The sequence below is a fragment of the Mirounga leonina genome, unplaced genomic scaffold, assembly GCF_011800145.1.
Source record: "Mirounga leonina isolate KUSES-001 unplaced genomic scaffold, KU_Mleo_1.0 Mir_54, whole genome shotgun sequence".
Classification (NCBI taxonomy): domain Eukaryota; kingdom Metazoa; phylum Chordata; class Mammalia; order Carnivora; family Phocidae; genus Mirounga; species Mirounga leonina.
Window position 1 is genome coordinate 4,629,305 of NW_023270812.1, and position 23,369 is coordinate 4,652,673.

Genomic DNA, 23,369 nt, shown 5'->3' on the forward strand with positions numbered 1-23,369 from the left:
AATGGTAGGTGTCGATGGCCATCAGCTTCAGCTCCTGGATTCCAGATGTGAAGCCTGCCCCGGTACATAGTCAGGTATCATCTGTGTCCTTACTCCCTGGCCCCCTGGATATGAAGAATCACGGGCCCAGATCGTTGATGCTGCTCTGTAGTTTCATCTTGCTTCCTTGGTTATTGTGTGTTTGGAGGCTCTCCTCAGTGACTCCTCCTTTAAGGGGCCTTAAAACAGGGTCTTTGTGAACTCCATCTATATTTTTGGTTTCAATAACTCCAAGTACTCCTAATGAAAACAATTTGTTTTAAAAATGAATTAAGAAGGGGCGCCTGGGTGGCTCAGTTGGTTAAGCGACTGCCTTCAGCTCAGGTCATGATCCCGGAGTCCCGGGATCGAGTCCCACATCGGGCTCCCTGCTCAGGAGGAGCCTGCTTCTCCCTCTGACCCTCCCCACCCCCCATGTACTCTCTCTCTCTCTCTCTCATTCTCGGTCTCTCAAATAAATAAATAAATAAATCTTTAAAAAAAATGAATTAAGAAGGAAATATTTTCTTTATTTTAAAGATTTTTGTTTATTTGAGAAAGACTGAGGAGGGGGGAGGGGCAGAGGCAGAGGGAGAAGCAGACTCCCCACTGAGCTGGGAGCCTGATGCGGGACTCGATTCCAGGACCCTGGGATCATGACCTGAGCCAAAGGCAGACCCTTAACCAACTGAGCCACCCAGGCATTTCAAGAAGGAAATATTTTCAATTCAGGGCCTTGTCCCACTAAACACAATGTTGTCTTAGGTCCTGTGACACACTACCATGGCTATCCTGAAGGAATCAGGGTCAAAGAGCATCCCAGGCCCGGAGACGGAGCTGGGAGGCCTTTCATACTTTCCTTCTAACCCACTCAACACCTGGGCAAGGACAGTGCAGGGCATCCTCAGGATTTGGGGACAGACACTGTTGGGCACGGAGGGTGTGTGTGAGCTAGAACACTATTCGGCTAGATAGATAACCAAGTTGGGTCTGCACCTCAGGTCAAATAATTCTAAACTTTACAGTCACAACAAGGAAATGTTGGCAGAGCTGTGCTCTCCAGCAGGAGTTCAGTCAATGATCCCATTGTCCCAGGACTTCCCCAGAACCCTCTACCAAAATCCCTGGCCAAAACTCTCCCAAGATTAAGCATTTCTCAAATCTCTTTCCTGATTCCAAGCAATTGGAAATGTTATAAAAATAAATCTGTTGTCAAGTCCCATTTATTCTTGCTTTCAAATACAAACCACCAAGAGAACAAAAAACAAAGTAGAAGTGAACACAAGACACAGAAGGAGGCAGAGGCCATCCACACAGGATGCTGAGAAGCTCAGGTTTGGCTCAAAGAGTTCTGTTTGTTTGAATCGGTTTTAACCTTGTGGGAATTTGCCGACTTAACACTGACAACAGCTTTTGCTTTTCTCATTGGTTTATTTAATGCTGTGTTTCTCCTCGAAAACTCTTCGTGGTCGGTTTGTTTCTCTCCTAATCAAATAGCAATTATTTTAAGGGTGTGACTAACCTGGTGTTTCTGTCCTGATGCTCACTGCATGTGCACAGAATCAGAAACTATCCGAATAGGAAAGCTCGGACCTTCAAGACTATCTGTTCAGTGTCTCTAATGGGAGGTGTGAACAAAATGAAGGCCTAGATGATTCTAGAATGGGGTGTCAAAGTCAGAAAAGTGGTAATAGGATATTCACAACAAAATCCAGTGATTTTTAGAAGTTTAAGAAAGACACGTGTTAAACTGGGAAAACACCAGAGATTTAAAATCTGTGAGCTACTTTTCATATTGGATTTTTATGTGGCACTCTTGCTGTGTTTCATCAGCATGGCTGACTATGTCATAAGAGTGTGTTCTTAGAAAACACAGGCTTTTGCAGACTTTAAAAGGTGTATATATTACTCCATGTTCAGACTAGATTACGAAAATCTTTGGCAACCATGGTTTCCAAGTGGAGAAAACGTGTTGCCAATGATTTTGAAACACAGAAACTAAAATCTAGTAAAGTGTGATGGGTCTCCTTCTCCCCCCTGGAATTCCTCTGCAAGCAACATCTGATGGGCTTAGTACGTATTGGGAAATCTTTGACATATCAAAATGGCAGATTTCTAAAAGGGATTGGAGTCTAGCTGTGCTGGGAGAGGCCCCGTAGTTAACAGAACCCACATCACATCCTCATATGGGAGGTGGGTAAGGGGAGTCTGTCTTTCTTTCCAAAGGACAGATAGAAAATATTATGTGTTTATGTTTCTCAAAAGGGGTGGTTAAGCTCATTGTGGGATTTATCATTATTATTATTTAGTTTTCTTCTATCAGTTTCACCCAACCTGCAATCAGATGGCTTATGACATCCTTCCTGCACATTCCATTGGCTCTTAGAGCCCAGAAAGCTGCCCAAATGTCACTTTTGTCTGTATTTGAGAAAATTTCCAGTAGCAAAATATTCCTTGGTTCTGTTTTCAAAATTCCAAGTAGATGTGATAGAACTACCTTTGGTACCCATACTGCCCCCAGATCTCTTGCTGCATAATAGGTTAATTTGGTACCTTCTTTTCCTGAAACCAAAGAATCATAAAAGGCAACAAAACTTTATTATTATGATTACTTTTAAACCTTACAATGTTTCTAAAGGTAAATCCTGTGTATTTTTTCCCCCTTAGTACTTACAGTTATCAAACAATTGGCCTATTTTTGTGCTAATCGTTGTGAGATTTCAAAGACAAGTCAACCCTCATGTATAATTGCAGTTAGAGTTTATGAGCAAGGAGCTATGACTCATGCTGTACACTTGCCATTGATTCTGAGTTGTATCTCATTATTTATTACCCACGCTCACAAATTATATGCAGATAAATGCATCAAAAGTGTATGTGCTGGGGCGCCTGGGTGGTTCAGTCGTTAAGCGTCTGCCTTCGGTTCAGGTCATGGTCCCAGGGTCCTGGGATCAAGCCCTACATCGGGCTCCCTGCTCGGCGGGAAGCCTGCTTCTCCCTCTCCCACTCCCCCTGCTCATGTTCCCCCTCTCTCTGTGTCTCTCTCTGTCAAATAAAATAAATAAAATCTTAAAAAAAAAAAGTATATGTGCTGACCATGACACCTGTTTTTATTTTTCCCATCATCTAGCCTGGAGAGCCTTGTTTCCAAAACGTGGAGTCATTTTATATATACTGATCATGTCCTTTACATGTCTTCATATCTCCTGATTATTTTAGAGGACTATTCTCAGGGAAGGGTTACAAAATCAGTTCCAGGAAGAACATGTGGTAACTTTCACTAGCACTGGGGCTAATCTAGACAGATCCTATATTTATTTTTTAAAAAAAAACAGGGGTTGAAAACCTTAGGCGGGGGGAAATGGATTTCTATGGAAGATCATGCATATTTTATTTTAGGGGGTTAATGTTAAGAGTTTTACTGAAGAATCCATATAACTTAGCAAGTTGCTTTACATATTTTTTTTTAAAAACTTGTTTTGTAATAAGTTGGGATATGGGAATATATTTTATTTTCTCTAGCTTTTATTTTATTGTAAGAATTTTTATTTTATTAGAATTTTATTTGTAAGAATAAATTGTAAGAATATAGTGTAAGAATTTTATTTTAGAATTTTATTATAAGAATATAGTATATAATACATTTTATTGTAAGAATTTTATTGTAAGAATATAGTATATAATACATAAACATACATAAAATAGATGTTAAATGACTGTTTATGTTATTGGTAGAGTTTCCAGTCAACAGTAATAGGCTGTTGGTAGTTCATTCTGGGGGGAGTCAAATGAACATGAATTTTTAACTGCACAGGGGATTGTGTCCCAAACCCCTGTGTTGTTAGGGGTCAAGCGGACATTCAGATGCTAGGATTCATGCTTTTCATGGGGAAGCTCACTCACTTAATTTCTAGCTGGTCCTCCAGTTTGAGGCTCTGGTCTCTTACATCCTTAGCCAATAGGGTTTTTGCTTTCTCTCACCCAAGCTATACGTAGGTTGGCAAATGCACTCAATTAATAAATGAAAAAGTGAATCTGGATTTTTATTTTCTTTTTCTAAGGTGAATTAAATTGGATAAAATTGGGATTTATCATACTTCGGCCCTAATAACATGATACCTACATGATAATATTGAATTTTCCACATTTAAAGGCCACAGGAAATGAGCTTTCAGACTATAAAATAATTGTAAAATGAGTGTTCTCTTTCATAAGAAGACTAGATAGCTCCTACTGATAGAAATATGTCCTTCACAATTTTTTATTTTAAAAATTGTCTCCATCCCACTGGACTCATGGGAGATAGAACTGAATGAAGTTCAATGTCATTATGTGCAATGTTGGAATCGTGGAGTAAGAGATTTCTAACCACCAGAGGACCAGGCTAAAAGAGGTGGCTGTAAAATTGAGCTGTTTTCAGCGGCTCTATATCACAGGGGTGTCAGAGTTTGCAGTGTGAGCCCAGATAAGTTAACTTCCTGCCAGCACAAGAGCCTACAATCTTTAGAAGAACATAAAGGATTCAGAGAGGCTGAAGTGACTATTACCTGCCAGCCTTAGGCCCTGTCCTTTGACATCTCGAGCCAGTAGGACATGCAAAGAAACAGGAAATGTAATTGTGCTGGGAGTGGTAGTGGGTGGAGAAGGGCAGTCAATAGAGACTGACTCTGGGTGGTCCTGGGCGTTGGATTTAGCAGGCAAGGACTTCAATATTATTATCAGTAACCACATTCAACCAATTATATGATGTTCAAAGAACTAAAGGAAAAGTGGTCTTAATATACGAGTTGATAATCTCAACAGAGAAATGGAAACTATTTTTAAAAAGGAAATTCTAGAGCTGAAAAGTATAATAACTGAGATGAGAAGTTCACTAAATGGGCTCAGTAGCAGATTGGAGATGGCAGAAGGAAGAATAAGTGATTTTGAAGGTGGATCAATGGAGATGACCCAATCCTAAGAAAAGAAAGAAAAAAGATTGAAGACAAACAGTGCCCCAGAGACCTGAAGGATATTATCAAAGTGTCCGGTACATAAAATCCCACTTCTGCCTGAGCATTAGGCTTCAGACCAAGTAGGAATGGCAAATTCCGCCATGAAAGCTCACTTACCAGAACTGGATTTGCCAGGAGAAAGAGTAGACTTGCCTTAAGCATCAGGGCTTTAGCTGTACCTTGAGAGAGGTTCTTGATTTGTGTTTCTGCATTTTTAATTATTTCTTATATTTCATGTGAAAATAAATATTCTTGAGAGACTTGTTTTTCCTAAATTGGCTCCATGCCCAACGTGGGTCTTGAACTCATAATCCTAAGAACAAGAGTCACATGCTCTACCCACTGAGCCAGCCAGGTGCCCCTATTGAGAGAGTTTTAAGAAAATAATCTTCCCACCTGACCCTCACTCATCTCTAATTCTGTACTAGAAATTATCTCAAACATAATTGCCAGGAAGAGCTCGCCACTCCACCCCATATCAACTTTTGATAGATAGTTGCATCCAACTCTGGAGGTCCCTTCTCCCTTCTTCCCCTTGCCATGCTTACATTATTTCCTCCAATCAATCTCCTTCCCCACCCTTCTAATATATGACTTTACAGTCAGTATAGAATTTTTCCAAAGTGGACATAACTTTATGTTTTTCTAATAAAATACATAAAAATAGTACATACCCAATTCAAAAACAATTAAAAAAACACACACAAAAAAGTATGAAAAAAAAATTCCCTATCATCCAACCACACAGAATCTTTTGATTAGCTTAATGAGTGCCCTTCCCTCTGACATTTCTGTATGTTTACATAAATACAGATTATTTTATGTGCACTTTATATATTTTATTAGACAAGGAAGTTCAGAGAGACTCAAAGCATGAGAAGGTCTTGATACACCATCGCAGGCTTTGAAGGTGGAGAGGGCCACATAGAAAGGGCCTGATAGTAGACACAAGTTGCTGAGAACAACTCTTGGCCTGCAACAGCAGGAAAACAGGACCCCAATCCCACAACCACAAAGAACTGGATTTTCCCAACAGCCTGGATGCGCTTGGAAGATTCTTCCCAGAGCCTCTGTGTGGGAGCCCAGCCTGGCTGATACCATACGCATGAGAGACTGAGCAGGAAACACATCCAAGCCTGCCCAGACCTCTGACCTACAGAGGTATGAGATAATGAATGGGCGTTGACCTAAGCTGCTAGGTTTGTAGTAATTAGTCACACAGCAACTGAAGACTAATGCACTAAGCAAAACTAATACAGTGCCTGTGCATTCTTTCAAGAAGCCTGTAGCAATATCCCTCGGCTTCCCTGAAGGTGGCCAACAGTCGACGTTAGAGTGTCCAATTTGAAAAATTACTAACGTAAACAGTGTGTTAGATTCTGTGTTTCTCCAACTTGAATGTGTAGCAGAATCCCCTGAAGGACTAGGTCAAACACAGATTTTGGGGCCCCACCCCAGAGTTTCTGATTCAGTGGGTCTAAGGTAGACCCCAAGAATCTGCATTTCTCACCAGTTTCCAGATGATGCTGTTGCTGCTGGTCCAAACACGTTGAGAACCACTGTGTTAATTCAGTTAATATTATGAAAAGAATGATTTACCAAGATGCTGTATATTTCTAAAGCTCTACTTTAATGGCTTATTTTCTAGTAAAAAGAATATTTCTAGTAAACTGCTCAGAAAGATGCATTTCACTGTGAGCCTAATCCCCATTTAGCTGTCGCTCTATGTTATTCTTCTGAATTTAGTCATCTTTCCCTTTGAGGACTATAATCCCCCTTCTTCATTATTTTTATTTTCTTAGAAATCAGCTTTATCAGAAAACGTGGCTATGTTATTTTGGGACATAGCTTAAGAAGTCAACAGCAATTATCTGCAATAAGAATAAACACCAGTAGAATAAAGATTTACCTGATTGCAGTTATTTACTAAAGACCAAAGGTGAAAAGAAAGAATAAGTGCAGGGCCTCACTGTGTCTAAACAGTAAAGGTATGAGACCTGCATTGGAAAATGTAAGAATCCAGCAAAATGGAGCTACAGGGCACTGGCTGTCAGTCATCCCAGGTCAAGAAGCAACAGGCCCCCACCCTTAGCCTCTCACAAAAGTTAACATATTAGTCACTAGTTAGTGCGTCATTTTGTTCATCTTCCCAGAACATTCATTGTCAAGTGATGTAATGAAGTATCTGAGATTGTAGACACTCACTTGGTTAAGAAGTCATGTGACTGGGTTCTATACAGTTGATCTTCAATCATGAGCCATTTTCTTTAAGTCTTGTACTAATATTGATCACCTTATACCTTTTTTTTGGAATAACTGACTGACTGAATCAGTCAGTGAACAAACATCTATTGAGTGTCTGCAGAATGTCAAGCAAGTAAATATCGATTCCATCATTTGATCCTGAGTTCAGTCCAACTCAGGCCATGTGGTAGCTTTGGCAAGGGAGGGCAGAGCATCTTGACTGATGGTCCCCATTGCTGTTCACAGTGTGTGTGTGGGGGGAGGGTAATTCCCCAGAAGTCAGTCTAGCAGTGCTACTACAGAGATTTGAGTGGATGCTGGGCGACAGAACAGCTAATGTGTCCTGCATGTGGGATCCAAGACACTTCTCTGTAATTCTGCTAAGGGTCTCTTCTAACCCATGGGTCTAGTAGGTCAGATACGTGTTCATTTTGACCATTCTTGCTCCCAGTGTGGAAGGTGCTCGTACGCAGATGGTCAAACCCTGGCTGGAGGCTCAGTTCCTAAATCATGTCCTGGTTCAGCTCAGGACCACCCTTCTAGAAAGGGGCACACCTGGTAACACCAGGTTTGTGGCCACAGGATCCACTGGTAAGCCTGGCATCTGGGGATATACTCCTGAATCTCCAGAATTGGCTCCAACATGGAAGGCCAAAAGTCCAGAGAGTGAAGTCTAAACTAGCTGCTCCTGGATGAGACTTTGCATGGGTCTTTCCTTCTAGATGGAATCGCATTAAATCAAAGTGGTGATTACTATTTGTTTCCTCAGTAATTCAAAACTGATGACTCACCTTCAAATGTATCATTTTGAATAGACTCCTCCACACACAGAATTGTGAATTTAAAATAGAGTAGTGCTTGCTGAAAGGATCATGAGCTACTTCTTCACCATTCCTTTACCTGGGTTCCCTGAATAATAGAGCCCGGGACAAGAGCTTGCATACTAATTCTTTATCAGGACCTGCAACCCCAGGGAAAGGAGAGTGAAGGAGGAAGGAGAAGAAGCAGGGATGGAGGGAGGGCAAACCAAGGGGGTGGAACCCTACACTAGCCACAGGTCCACCGCAAACACTGACCGGTGCTCAGCCTTCAGGCATCTCCCCTGAGGCCATGTAGACCATTGGCATCTCAGAGTAGCCACGGTAGGGTAGGACTCTTTTCTTCTCCCATCGTCCACCTCCTGTTGGTCAGTCTGAACCACGAGGCTTCAGTTCCTCCCCACGTCTGTGTTGTCAGGCCCTCTCTGCCTGGGCAGCCAGCACATTTGAGGGTCCAGGCTGGCCCCTGGGGGGGTGTACCACATTGTAAACAGGCCTTCGTGCTGAATTCCTCAGTCCAGGCAGTGTGGTGGCTGGCCTTTCCAGTGAGAGAAGGATCCATGCTTTCTCCAGGATGCTACACTGGGGAAGCAAGATGCGCCACTGAGGGAAATGCAGCTGTGCAGATCTGGATCCAGTATGGAGGTCACCCTGAATTCCAAGGGGCTGGAACCAGGAAGGGAAAGCTGTCTTTTTTTTGTTCCCAATAATGCTTCCTTTTATACAGAAACTTTGAAAATATCCCGATTGATACGTGTATTAGTTTCTTAGGGCTGGCATCACAAATTACTACAAACTGGGTTGTGTTAACAGCAGAAATTCATTCTTTCATCATTCTGGAGGCCGTAAGTTTGAAGTCTGATATCAGAGGCCTGCTCCCTCCAAAAGCTCTAGGGGAGAATCTGCTCCTTGCCTTCTATTCTATTCTATTCTATTCTATTCTATTCTATTCTATTCTATATTACCTTCTGGTGTTGGTGGCTATTATGGGCTGAGATATATTCATCCCCCACTCCCAATTCATATGTACCTCAGACTGTGACTGTATTTGGAGATAGAATCTTCAAGTGGAAAGCAAGCTGAAATGAAGTCATCAGGGTGGGCTGTAATCCAAATGGCCAGTGACCTTATTAGAAGAGGAGGTCAGGACATAAACACACACACAGACAGAGCCCATGCAAAGGCATGGGGAGAAGGTGGCCTACAAGTCAAGACTTGTCTACAAGTCAAGGGGAGAGGCCTGGCACCAACCCTGTTGACACCTTGATCTCAGACTTTCAGCCTCCAGAATGCTGACAAAATAAATTTAAATTTCTGTTGTTTCAGCCGCAGCCTGAGGTACTTTGTCATGGTAGGCCCTCAGATGAATATGCAGGTGATCCTTGGCGTGGCTTAGCGGGCACCTCCTATGCCTTCCCATGCTGTTCTCCCCCTGTGTGTGTCTGTGTCTCTGTTTTCTCTCCTTGTAAGGACACCAGTCATGGGATTAGGGCCCACCCTGATCCAGTATAACCTCATTCTAATTACATTTGCAAAGACCCTATTTCTAAATTAGGTCATATTCTGAAGATCTAGACAGACAAAAATTAAGGAAGGACACTATTCAATCCAGTATAATATGCAAAATATGCAAAAATCAACTATCCCCAGGCAGGTATTTACATAGCTGAGAACCTCTACACCAATGGGTTTCAATTTCAGCTGCTCATTGGACTAGATTCTGATTGAATTGGGTCAGGAGAGGGTTACACATTTTTTCCCTATTATCCCAGTAATTCTAATGAGTAGCCAGTGTGGAAAACCACATTTTAAAAACACCAGTAAAAAACAAAAAACAAAACAAAACAAACCACCAGTAATGTCATTTACTATTATCATTATGTCACTAATCCTAATGCAATTGGTAACATTTATCAGACATTTAATATATCTTAGGCATTGGGTAAAATACTCTATATATTTTATTTCAGTGATATCATCAGTCCAATCCTTACCCTCATTTTATAGATGGGGACACAGAGGGTCAAAGAGGTTCAGGACACAGGGCTAGCCATGGTAGACCACCAGATGGCTGACCCCAGCACTGTGGCTTCTCTGCCCTTAGATGTGCACAAATGCAGAACCTCTCATCATCCTCTCATCTGTAGACATCCTCAGTTATGCAGGGAAATCATAAACACTTTAAGATGAGTAACTGCATGTCTTCTCTACAAAGAAACAGAATGGTCTGAGCATCTAAGATTGGAGGGTGAATGGTAGAGCATAAGTTAATACACAACCAGGCACTATTACTATTATAGTAAATTCAGTTTTGCATTTTTCCTAATTTCACAAGCCCAGAGAAAAAGCCATGCACTTAAAGAACATCTTTCCATTATATTTTGAGGTTTATCTGCTTAGCCATACCTGGAGGCATGGCTAATATCACCCTTGGAGGACAGCTTAAGTGACAGCTTATATGAGCCTTTTCTCACATATGGCACCTCTTCGTGCCAAGCAACATGGCATGCCAGGTGTTCTAAGCGACAATGGCAGACGTTAGGTTTCTTCTCCTGGTCTTGCTCTCATCTCCCTGGAATCTTGTCTGTCCTGGGGTCAGGACATCTGTTCTGGGCCTTTCCATTTACAACCTTGCAGATTCTTCCTCTGTCTTCTAGAACTTTCTCCTCCCTCTGTTCTGAACTCTCTTGATGTCTCTGGTTTCCTGAGAAATAAACTGTCCTACCCATGGGACATGCACTGCATTCCTGTTGAGTGGAATAGAGACAAGCGGTTCTTTAGCTTCAAATCAGAGCTTGACACCCCCCACATGCTGCAGGCAGACCTGAACCTCATTAGCATTCATGTTCCTGTGACTTGGACTGCCCACCACTCTGCTCAAATACCTTTCTTTCCCCCCTTTTTTCCTTCTAAATCCAGCTCATTGTTGAAGAATCAGATTATGTCCCACCTTCTCCACAAATCTGACTGCTTTGGACCCACCAGTCATTCCTTTCTCTGAGGCCCTCCTGCATTTTATAGTCAACCCTTTTCAGTTCTGATCTCAAGTGCTCCACATTTGCTTCACATACGTTGACCTTGGCTCTCAAAGCTGTGTAATAAGCTCCTCACAGAGGCAGAAACAAAGTGTGCAGATCACTGGTACTTCTCTCAGCCTCCTCTGTATAAGCACACCACTGGAAGCTTCTGTAAATACCTGATGTTTAGTTCTTACAGCTGCAGTTTATTGTGATGGTTTGTACATATCAGAAAATCATTAGCTGTTTGATAGTAAGATGCCCATATAGGAGTGCCTGGTGGCTCAGTTGATTAAGTGTCTGACTCTTGATTTCAGCTCAGGTCGTGATCTCAGGGTCGTGAGATCGAGCCCATTAGGCTCCATGCTCAGCACAGAGTCTGCTTAAGATTCTTTTTCTCTCCTTCTGCCTCTCCCTGCCCTGCTCACACTCTCTCTCTCTAAAAAAAAAAAAAAAAAAAAAAATGCCTATATAAGTGATCAGATCATGTTAAAAAATTTTCATTATGACTAGAATTACTAATGATATCCTTTCCCCTCATGGAAGCCCAGCCCATATTATCTTCTTTATGATGACAATAATTTTTAACCATTGTTATGCTCTGTTACAGTGGCTTGGTGTTGATTAGCAATGGAACCTGCCCATGGAGGTCAAAGTGTAATTGGCCGATGCTAAATGTAGCCAGGGGCACCCCACACCTGATGTCAAACCAAAGGCACACATGCTGATTTGATTACCAATGAAGAGTTTAATGGCCACTGGTTTCGAACTGAAAGCTGATTAGGAATTGTTCAATTGATAACGCATCCTTAGAAGATGGAAACAAGATGGTCATTTGACGTCAGCAGTACAAACAACTCCCACATCAGAACAAACAACTAATGAGTACTATTCCTCACAGATGTGACCGAGGTCAGATAATGTGATGTCCTCTAACCTTAGACCCTCTTACCTGACAGTTTGTTCCAGAGACATCTGTGGAAAAGCCAGCCTCTAGTCATCTGGGTCCACTCTCTGTGGCTTAAGGAATAGTCAAGTCCCCTCCTGAGTTTCTAAGTCTTTTGCACACCTGCATTATTTTTACCTTACTTATCACCTCTGACCTTTATATGCTGGAGATGTTCTGTTGCTCTAGTCTTAAGGATGATTTAGAAATTGAAACTTTAACAAGTATCTAACAGTAACTTGTCCCAGCATTTTTTATCATTGTAGCTCAAATTAACATAATGTCTATTTGGATTGTAACAACTAGGAAAAGCTGAGAAATACCCCTGGTTAGAAGCCCTTCAAAAGTATCTAATTAGGCTGGAGTTGTGCTTTCTGCAAAATGAAGCAGCGTAATCCTTCCTGCATTACATGAAGAATTACTTGAGTGTTTTATCAGATTGACTTTCTGCTCATGCCAAGGGGAGTAATTCTCTTTGTGTAAAAGTGATTTTGAAGATTAGTAATGAACAGAATGGGTACACATGGATTTATGAGTTTTTAAAAATAATTTTTAAATGTCTTTGCATGTGTACACTTAAAAAATAAAAAGGAGATATCTCACTTGTTCTTGATAAATGGCCTTAGGAGAAAGACATAAATGCTTGTGTCCTTGATTCAGACTTTGGTGAGCTTGACAAGAGGTAGGTTTTAGGTCTCTTTGGGAACTACAACAAACTTTTAGTACTTTATTTCAGGAAAAAGTCCTTAGGAGTGCCTGGATGGCTCAGTTGTTAAGCGTCTGCCTTCGGCTCAGGTCATGATCCCAGGGTCCTGGGATCAAGTCGCACATCGGGTTCCCTGCTCGGTGGGAAGCCTGCTTCTCCCTCTCCCACTCCCCCTGCTTGTGGTCCCTCTCTCGCTGTCTCTCTCTCTGTCAAATAAATAAATAAAATCTTTTTTTAAAAAAAAAGTCCTTACCCTATGAAGCTCATGGGCTTCATTGCCTGTTAACCTCTCTTTAAACATGAAAACATATCACAGACCCAGAGCTGTTACCCTTACGGTAGCAGGCAGTGAGCTCAGAGCTGATCAGGAAGTGCTGGGCCCAGGAGGCAGGGGTCTGCCTCCTGGATGTATGAGTAAGAGCCAAAACCAAGCCCCTGAATCCTTGTGTCTGCTGTGTTGGTCCCTGTACTGGAAACACAAGTGTGTGTGTGTGTGTGTGTGTGTGTGTGTATTTCCTTACATAATTTAAGTTACTGTATTTTGTACTTTTGATAGATAGCAGGCTCCCAGTCTTCAAGGCAGAAATCAGGCTAGGTATTTCAAGCAGGAAGGGATTTAGTAAAAGGATTTGGATTTGAGTTGTTTTGGAAGGGCTAGAAAAGCACAGAGGGGAGAGATTAGGAAGGTCAGCACCTGCAGACCGCTTGTCCTGCTCCCAGGCATTATGGAGCCTGTGGGCCAGTATCTCTGGGCCCCCATGTGGAAGGGGAGTGGTTAGAAACGCTGATTGACCTCTAAGCCCCCAGCCACTGTTGTCACTGCCACGATTAGAGCTGGCACTTTTGCCACATCCAGAAGCAGAATCACCACGACCTCCTTCCTGTTTTCTGATCTTGCACTTACTCTGCCCTCCCCCACTGGCAGAACCTAAATAGAACCTGCTGGCAAGGGGTTCTGGGAAATGTGGTTTCCACACCACCAGCGCCTGGGATGCAGAACAATAGGTAGCCCAGATGGCATCATAGTACTTTAGAGAATGTTATCGCAGAACTTTAACCACTTAGATGTTTATTTTCAGTTAAAATATGAAAAAATATTTATTTTAATATGAAATATGAAAAAATCCTTTTTGACAGTTTCTCTTAAGGTAGAGTGAAAACGATAATTTTATTTTAAAGAATATTTTGTGGATTTAAAGACCATGGGGAGGATATTTTAATTCATACAATTCAAAAGCAGCTGAACAAATTCACTGAAAGGATAGATCTTGCTGGGCCTTGCTATGTCATCTTTGAAAAGCTTGCCTGGGGCGCCTGGGTGGCTCAGTTGGTTAAGCGACTGCCTTCGGCTCAGGTCATGATCCCGGAGTCCCGGGATCGAGTCCCGCATCGGGCTCCCTGCTCGGCAGGGAGTCTGCTTCGTCCTCTGACCCTATCCCCTCTCATGTGTTCTCTCTCTCTCAAATAAATAAATAAAATCTTTAAAAAGAAAAGAAAAGAAAAGAAAAGCTTGCCTGCATCCCTAGCTAATCCAGTTATCTGAAGTACAGCTGGAGGAGGCAAATTCTACTCTTTGGGAATTTCTATTTGACACTGGCTGCTACTTTTCTGAGGCAAAATGTTTTTTCTGGCAGTTAAATTGCCTGTTTGATTTCTGAGATCTGATATACTTCTATTCTTGGTGCATTCTTTTGTTTGTTTGTTTTTATTTTAATTCCAGTGTAGTTAACATACAGTATTATTTTTTTCCTCTTTCATACATTTTTTTTTTATAATTTCTTCATTATGTTATGTTAGTCACCATACAGTACATCATTAGTTTTTGATGGAGTGTTCCATACAATAGTACGTTACTGTCAGGTGTACAGTATAGGTCCATACATCACTGGTGCTCATCACAAGTGCCCTCCTTCATCCCCATCACCTCCACCCACCTCCCCTCTGGTAACCACCAGTTTGTTCTCTGTAGTTAAGAGTTTGTTTCTTGATTTGTCTCTCTCTCTCTTTTTGTTTTGTTTCTTAAATTCCGTATATGAGTGAAATCATATGGTATTTGTCTTTCTCTGGCTGACATATTTTCCTTACCATTATACTCTCTAGCTCCATCCATGTTGTTGCAAATGGCAAGATTTCATTCTTTTTTATGGCTGAATAATATTCCATTGTGTATATATGTATATACCACATCTTCTTTATTCATTCACCTATTGATGGGTGCTTGGGCTGCTTCCATAGTTTGGCTATTATAAATAATGCTGCAATAAACATAGGGGTGCATATATCCTTTTGAGTTAGTGTTTTTGGACTTTTTAGGTAGATACCTTGTAGTGCAATTACTAGATCATAGAGTAGTTCTATTTTTAACTTTTTGAGGAACATCCATATTGTTTTCCCCAGTGGCTGCACCAGTTTGCATTCCCACCAAGAAGGTTCCTTTTTCTCCACATCCTTGCCAACACTTGTTTCTTGTATTTTTGATTTTAGCCATCCTTATAGGTGTGAGGTGATATCTCATTGTAGTTTTGATTTGCATTTCCCTGATGATGAGTGATGTTGAGCATCTTTTCATGTGTCTGTTGGTCATCTGGATGTCTTCTTTAGAGAAATGTCTGTTCATGTCTTCTCATTTTTGTAATTAAAAAAATTTTTTTTAAAGATTTATTCATTTGAGAGAGAGAGAGAGAGGAGAGGGAGAGAGAGAAGCAGACTCCCCGCTGAACATGGAACCTGACGTGGGCTTGATCCCACAACCCTGAGATCATGACCTGAGCCGAAGGCAGACACTTAACCAACTGATCTACCCAGGTGCCCCTCATGTCTTGTGCTCATTTTTTAAATTGGATTATTTGTTTTTGGGTTTTGAGTTTTGTAAGTTCTTTATATATTTTGGGTACTAACCCTTTATTGGATATGTCATTTGCAAATATCTTCTCCCATTCTGTAGGTTGCCTTTTAGTTTTGTTTATTGTTTCCTTTGTGGTTCAGAAGCTTTTTATTTTGCTGTAGTCCCAATAGTTTATTTTTACTTTTATTTCCCTTGCCTCAGGAGACACATCTAGAAAAATATTGCTACAGCTGATGTCAGAGAAATTACTGCCTGTGTTTTCTTCTAGGATTTTTATGGTGTCAGGTCTCACATTTAGGTCCTTTATCCATTTTGAGTTTATTTTTGTATATGGTGTAAATAAGCCATCCAGTTTCATTCTTCCGCATGTGGCTGTCCTCTAATTGCATTCTCTATATGTTTAATTCCAATGGGAAATTATTTCAGATAATTAATTGTCTGCAATTTTACTTAAAATAAAATTGTTGTGCCCTGAGAAAGCAGTACCTAAATGGATGATAAAACTCATTTAAATCACCACAGTTCCTACTACCATGTGTATATGTAAATCTTTTTTACTTTTTTAATCTCCGTATGTCTTCCCAGCAACTCTGTGAGGTGGGCCAGCTACTCATGCTCCTGTTTTTTTCCAGCTATGTTAAGTGACAGATCATGGGTTAGGTTCCATAAATAAGTGTGATGGTTCACTTATGAATATGTATTTATGAATGGCCTTTAAGTTGGGGTGGGCTTGCCATTTGGAGGTACACAAAGCCAATCACAGTTTGGGGAGGGCTGGGGTACTTTGAAGGGAATCCATTGTCAGGGCCTCAGCTCATGTAGGTCCAAAATGGATCTTCCTGAGAATATGCATGCAATGAGGATGCAGGTCCTTTTTCCTAATGCCCTTCTCCCACTTTGCTAAAGGAATCCTACCTCTCTCCCATCCCTCTGTGATGCACCTACCCGAGGCTTAAAAACCTGGGGAACCAAACAGCAGGACAGTTTGGACTATTGGTTTGGGTATTAAGAAGGTAATGAAGAAAGTAAATGACTCTAATGATTTGATTAAACAACTTTTTGTACGTGTAGTGGTTTCCTTTTACTTCCTTGCAGCAAGATTGTAGGAGAACTTAAATGGCCTGTTGGTTAATAGAAAAGTAAAACTAATTTTGATGGTAGATCGCTATGTGAGTCTCAGCATGTAACTGAGAAGGAGCCAGAAGAATTGAATGATGTTGCTCTAACAAACTCTCTCCATTCTCATTAATTTACTTATACAAACAAGTTTTCCTGGCACATAAACTTTTAAAAATGAAAAAAAGGGAGCAGTATTGATGTTTAGCCTTAACTGGTTCTGGTAATAAACAATCTTCCTCCACAGATTACATGAACCAGCTGGAAAACCCCAGGCTTTCTTAACATTCTTCTAGAAATACAGAGGTGCATTTCCAACAAAATGTTATTCTGTGTAATAAATCTTTTTCAAAATTCATCATATTTTCTGTTTTCGTACGTTGTGGTCTACTAACTGTAGTTATAACTCAATGGGAAAGAATGCGAATCTTTAGAGACATTGTCACAGGAAAAATTTTTTTTAATTAAATGTCAATTTATATAGATAGTTTTTACACACAGAACTATTTATTTACCTCACCATTAATGCAATACACATTAAGGCAAAACACAATAAAACATTTTCTACTTATAATATTAGGATGTAAGTATGTGGGAACAAAAATAAGAATTCAAAGAGACAAAAAAATTGACTTCAGATTGAGACTATTGAAGAGCTTGTTTTTGCTGGGTGATGGTAGGTGGCCAATGGCTCCGGTATTTAGACTATTGGATACAGTGAATTACATCTTTGGCAGTTACTGAAACTGACAAAACATTTATACATCAATATAAAACATGCATGTGATACATTTAAAAATTTTAAGGAGTGGGTTTGGGCAAAAATGTTTAATGATCGCTGATTTGGACAGAAGACCAGGTGTCTTGAGGATAAGCAGGGTCATATGTCTCCCATGTATTTGCTTTGTTTTCCCAGTTTGACCTCGTGTGTGTCAATGCTTGGATGCTGGACCTCACACAAGCCGTCCTAAACCTGGGCTTCTTGGCTGGAGCCTTCACCTTGGGCTATGCAGCAGACAGGTAGGCACGGATGTGACAGCGGTTGACAGCATTAAAACATGATGCATACATGTGGAGGTGAAAATGATGTTAGCCATTAGAAAACAATTTTTGCTAAACTTGGAAAAAATCTTAATCTCTCTACTTGCGACATTCATGCTTATTTGGTTGGACTAATTCTCTCCTTGCTCACCTCCATCTCCTTACTCCTTGAACTGCACAAATGGATGGGGCTGTTCCCAGTGGGTCTGCAAGCATCTGAGTGGAAACACAAACACCAGAAATGCAGTAACTTCATCGTGGGGCCGATGGCTAGCTGGCTGAACACAGCAGAGGCGATTCCATGTTCTTCCATAACTCACTGGTTGTGGTCTGATTAATTTAGTCAGAGTCAGCTCCTTCCAAATATGTTTCATTTAATTTTTTTAAGAAATCCTTGTATTTTATTCTATAAGTTAAAAATTCTGTAGAAAAGAGTTTTTCTAAAGACTGTTAAAAGAACTTTATCATTTAACATTCATAAATATACCAGTTAATGGCAGACGTGGTGAGTGTGTATATTGAGGATAGTCATGCTTTCTATTCAGATATTCCTGTTTGAACCATTATTGATGTTGGTTATTGTATTCATGTTGAACTATTCCCTTATCCCAATTCTAACTATGAAAATATGTGCAGTAATTTAATTATTCCTTCTATACCCCTTAGGACAGGAGTAGAAAAGCTTTGGCCATTGGCCGTGTCTGGCTGAACATCACTCTGGTCACTCTAGCCCAGCCTGGGTGGGTCCTTGTGACCATGCTCATGGTGCACAGTGCTAAGCGTACCTCTTGGAGAACTGCCCAATGCCATTAATTAGCTAATTGTAGACGATAAAATGCCCCAAATGCTTTCAGCAATAGATGGTCTGCGTTTGACCAGACCAGGACTTCAAAGTGGGTAGAACCCTTGGTTTCTTTTTCTGCTCCTTCATCTGTCTCTTAGTTCTCTCTTGCAGCCCCCTGACACCCTCTTCGTATGGAAAGACAGGCATATGACTTTCTCCTTAATCCTTGTGTCTGATGCTCTTTCCCTGTCTTTTATCCATGTCTTTGTCTGTGGTTTCTTCTTATAGCCCTTCCCATGCATCTTTCTTTTCTTAATCTCCCCACACATCACTAGGGGAGAACCCTAGCTGGCTATGACTCGCAATGGAGCCACGTCTTTTCAACACGTATTTCTGACTTAAACATTAGGTTTTGCTGCTTCTGCATGTTTCTCTCTCACAATCAGTAAACATATCTCCAAATAAAAGTAACTCGACTAAAGGAGGGGGCTCTTTCTACCTATGTTCTAACAGGGGACTGAGTGGCTATCCTCAGAGATGACTCAATGCTTTGGAGAGGAAGACAGAGCCGTGAATGAGTCTGCCTCACCGCAGGGCCAGGCATCTGTCGGCTCTTCTCCTTTGCGTCATTGAAGGAAAGGACAAGAAACAGTGTAACAGTCCACCTATCTATGAGAGGACAGTGTAGGAAGAACAGGCAGTGAATTTCAAAACCTCGATAAACCAGGACTACTTCTGTCTCCACTCCGCTGACCGAAGCAGGATGCTGCATATGTGAATTTGGTGGGAATTTCTACGGGAAAATGTTTTTGAATCAAATCTCTGAAAGGTCATGGATGACAGATTTCCACCAGCCAATAATTTGGCACAACTATACCGAACCACTTAACATCAGAATCCCAGAATATGGCACACAATAACGTGTGCCCTTTGCCTACCTTTCTAATCATAGTTATGTAAATGGTGAGGATAAAATGCAGAGCTTAAGAACAGCTCACATTGGTTGTGAACTTCATAGTTTGTAAGGAGCTTTCACATCAGCTTCTCATTTGAGCCTTTACAACCTCACCATAGAAAGGGAGGGGGGAGAAAACAACCCACAAGCAAATAAACAAAATCTGAGTCTTGGATTGCTGAAGACATGGACCCAAGGTCGCACGGCTGGCTGATGGTTGAGCCAAAACTGAAGCCTGGGGCCTTTTCCCTTCCCCCTTCCCACTCCACTCACAAAAATGCTATAAAGTGTCCAAGCTGTGCCACCAGGGAGATAAGACGTGATAGAGAGCGTTATCTTTTTGGAAACTGCAATCACAAAGAATGTATTCTGTGCTTTACATTTTGTCATGTCATTTCAGAGGCCCATGTTCTTATTTGCCCTGGTTTTTCTATAAAACAAAATGTAGAATTTTCAACAATCCTGTACCTGGTAGTAATGCAGTCTTAAAAACAAAATTTCTATACTTAAACCTCTTTTAACAATACTTCTAATGATAGTCTTTCTCATTGTGTCGAAGGAAACATTGAAGGTGACTTCTTCCTCTCTCTTTCTCAAAAAGGTACGGCAGACTAGTCATTTACCTAATATCCTGTTTCGGTGTTGGCGTCACCGGTGTCGTGGTGGCATTTGCACCCAATTTCCCTGTGTTTGTGGTCTTCCGCTTCCTACAAGGTGTGTTTGGAAAGGGGACATGGATGACCTGCTACGTAATTGGTAAGACATTGCTACGCCTCCATGTCTCTGACAGCCAGGGACAGGTGGCTGGGCGGTGCCGGCCAGTCAGCCCTCCTGGGGCTCCTATGTGGAGGCTTGGCGGCTGCCAAGGTAATGATCTCTGCAAATAGGAAGGTGCGGGGGTGAGATTCTGACTCTTGGGAAACTAAAATGCCACCTTGCCAACAATGGACTATCACAAAGTACTTGGGTGAACCACCTCCTAGCACAGCCATACCACTAGCATGTTATTGCTTTGCTTTATCAGAGATTAATTTTTATAAAAATTTCAGCAGTTCTTGAAACATTTTTAACGCATTTTCTGTGTATATCTGTGATAGGGTTTGAGATGACATCCCTGTGTTCTCAAATATTATTTCTTAATTCTATTCCTTTTGTTCAAGTGGAGAACTTTTTACCGTGGAGGAGATCTGACCTAAAAATGAGAAGCTCATTTGTGAACCTTTGCCCTCTTCCGTAACCAGAAAGTTTGACCTTCTGGGTATGAAAGAAAGAAAACTTTCCCGTTGCTCTTTGTTCATTTTACTGGGAGAAGTTCCGGCTGCTACTTTGGTTCTGTCTCTAGTGATATCCAGAACCAGCTACCTACTCTAAGAGTCACAGTGGATTTGTGAGCAGGGAGATGCAAAAGCTCATTTTCGATTATTGCTCCAGATCGTTAAGCTTCTAGTCCCTTCCATTACTGCTAGACAATCTCTCCCCAAGCAGTGCCCACTTTGGGGACACTTTGAAGATCTTTTTATGGGCGGGGAAGGAGAGTACTGGGAGGTTGCCTGTCGCTGGCTGGGGCAGAAGGGATAATTTTGGAATATGAAGCGTTTTTAAGGAGATCTGAGTCTAGGTGAATTTTCAAAGTTGTGATCTTAGGGCACAACTAAGGTAGCATATCAGAATAGAATTAATGACAAATAGAAATGGATGAGTTGGGGGGGTGGAGGGGGGAAGGATGCCAGCGGTAAAATTCCCCATGTGATTTTTAAAGAAATATCACATAAATGGAAAGTCCAACACCGTGGAGAGAATTATCACTTGATAGAAACCATGTGGTGATCTTGAAAAAATTATTTGTAGAATTATAATGCTCATAAATAATCTCCTAAAGAGACTATAATATGTACATCTTTAGAATTACCGTGATAGAAATCTAGCCAGTTTATTCTAGTTCTGTGTTGATAAAATAGTCATCATTTAAGCTTTCCTAAAACCAACACATATGTTCTTTGTATACCCAGAAGAGTGCTGGGCTAGGTGTGTGGGATGAGCGTGGTACGTGCTTGCCAATTAACTGGCAGAGAAGAGTGAGCAGAAAGCATGGCTCCAGCATGTATGGAAGACTTGGTACCTTTAAGAGTTCTGTAGCATTCTAGCAATGCCGATGGATATGACAGATGGAACATCTCTGTTTGTTTATTTTGGAACTGATCTCGAGCTTCCCTAACCTCTGTGTTTGTTTTCCTTCAGTAACGGAAATAGTAGGTTCAAAGCAAAGGAGAATTGTGGGAATAGTGGTCCAAATGTTCTTCACCCTTGGAATCATAATTCTCCCTGGAATTGCCTACTTTATCCCAAATTGGCAAGGGATCCAGCTAGCCATAACGCTGCCCAGCTTTCTCTTCCTCCTTTATTACTGGTAAAGTAGTTTTGGTCATATTGAATTTATTCTTATTCCACAGAAATGTAGAATCTGCACTTCTAAACCACCATAAAAATGAAAGCAACTAAGGAGATTTCCTAACATCTCCAGAGTGACTATGGGCTTTGAGTATTTCTAGAGAATTTGAGAATTTATAGAGATTATTGTTAGACTAATAGTTGTTATTAACATAAATTAATAAAGTACCCAAACAGAAAATCTAAATAGAGTATTAATTATGTTTTGTTATTTTGTAATATCTTCATGAGCACTAGAAGGCAACAAACCATATATGCCAATATTTCAACATGCAAATTAAATGCAATAAAATAGATTTGCTTCTCTGTGTGTTCTATTAAGCAAATTAATATTATTTAGGAATCTCCTGAGGAATAAAGAAATGTTAAGAGCATGAGAAAATTAAGTTATCAAAAAACTACAGGTTATATGCATTTGACTCTTATTGTAGTGAATGTATTTTGATCATTTCTCTAATTTAATTTTAATATATGGGACAATTAGTTTACATGAATTGGATCTTCACCTCTTCCTAAATGCTCATTATACCCCAGTTCTCTTCATATGTGTAATCGAGGACACTGTGTTCTAGGACAGCCTGGGTTTACAAGAGCAATGCATTATTGATTATTTTTATTATGACCAATGATCTAGTTATCAAGTGAGCACTTTTCCCTTCCATTATAAATTTTCTGAGATAATCTATGTTGCAGAGAGCCTAAACTCTCAATCTCCTAAACTTGTACCTAATCGCAAGATCCATTTTGATAGAGAAACTCAAGTCGTTAACTTTGAGGTTTTGAAATTACTAGATAAAACTCAAAAAAAGTCCTCTTCTTGCCAGGGTGGTTCCTGAGTCTCCCCGCTGGCTGATTACTCGGAAGAAAGGAGATAAAGCATTAAAAATCCTGAGGAGCATTGCCAAGTGCAATGGGAAATATCTCTCACCAAATTACTCAGAGGTAATCTTATTTATTACTAGTAACAAGCATTGTTGAAGTGGGTGAATTGATTGTCTCTTATGTACATATTATCAAAGAGCTGACTAAATCATTTTTAGTTTGACTTTAAAAAGGGAGGGAAAAAAAAACCCTTGGGGAGAATCACAAGGTGCATTAAAGAAGACATGGTTATGGAATTGTGATAGCACCAGAGTGAAGGTCAACTGGTCCCTTGGTCCATGTTTCAATAGTTGCACCACGTTCCTTGAATTATTATACTTTACTTACCATAGCCCCGTACTATGAAGTCATTCATTCATCTTAATTTGCACAAACTATAAATCTTTTCTTGACATTCAGGGTAGTCTAAAGATTTGCCTTTAAATGTAGTCTTGGAAATACTAGTTATTTGAGAACATGAGCAACGATGTAATATTCAGCCTTCAGACTTACATGGGCTGCTAGCCTACCTTCCCTCCCTCCCTCATTTTCTTCCTCCATTTTTTCTTCTTCTTT

At 40.7% G+C, this 23,369-nt stretch overlaps 1 protein-coding gene across 1 annotated transcript in view; it reads left to right on the forward strand.

Moving 5' to 3' along the window:
- Positions 1-23,369, forward strand: part of LOC118001785 (solute carrier family 22 member 3-like) — an 87,445-nt gene that overhangs the window by 24,318 nt on the left and 39,758 nt on the right. Inside the window, exons 2-5 of the mRNA XM_034991931.1 lie at positions 17,621-17,724; positions 20,086-20,240; positions 21,723-21,891; positions 22,757-22,874. Of these exons, the coding sequence (XP_034847822.1) occupies positions 17,621-17,724; positions 20,086-20,240; positions 21,723-21,891; positions 22,757-22,874 (546 nt within the window). The remainder of the gene's footprint in view (positions 1-17,620; positions 17,725-20,085; positions 20,241-21,722; positions 21,892-22,756; positions 22,875-23,369) is intronic.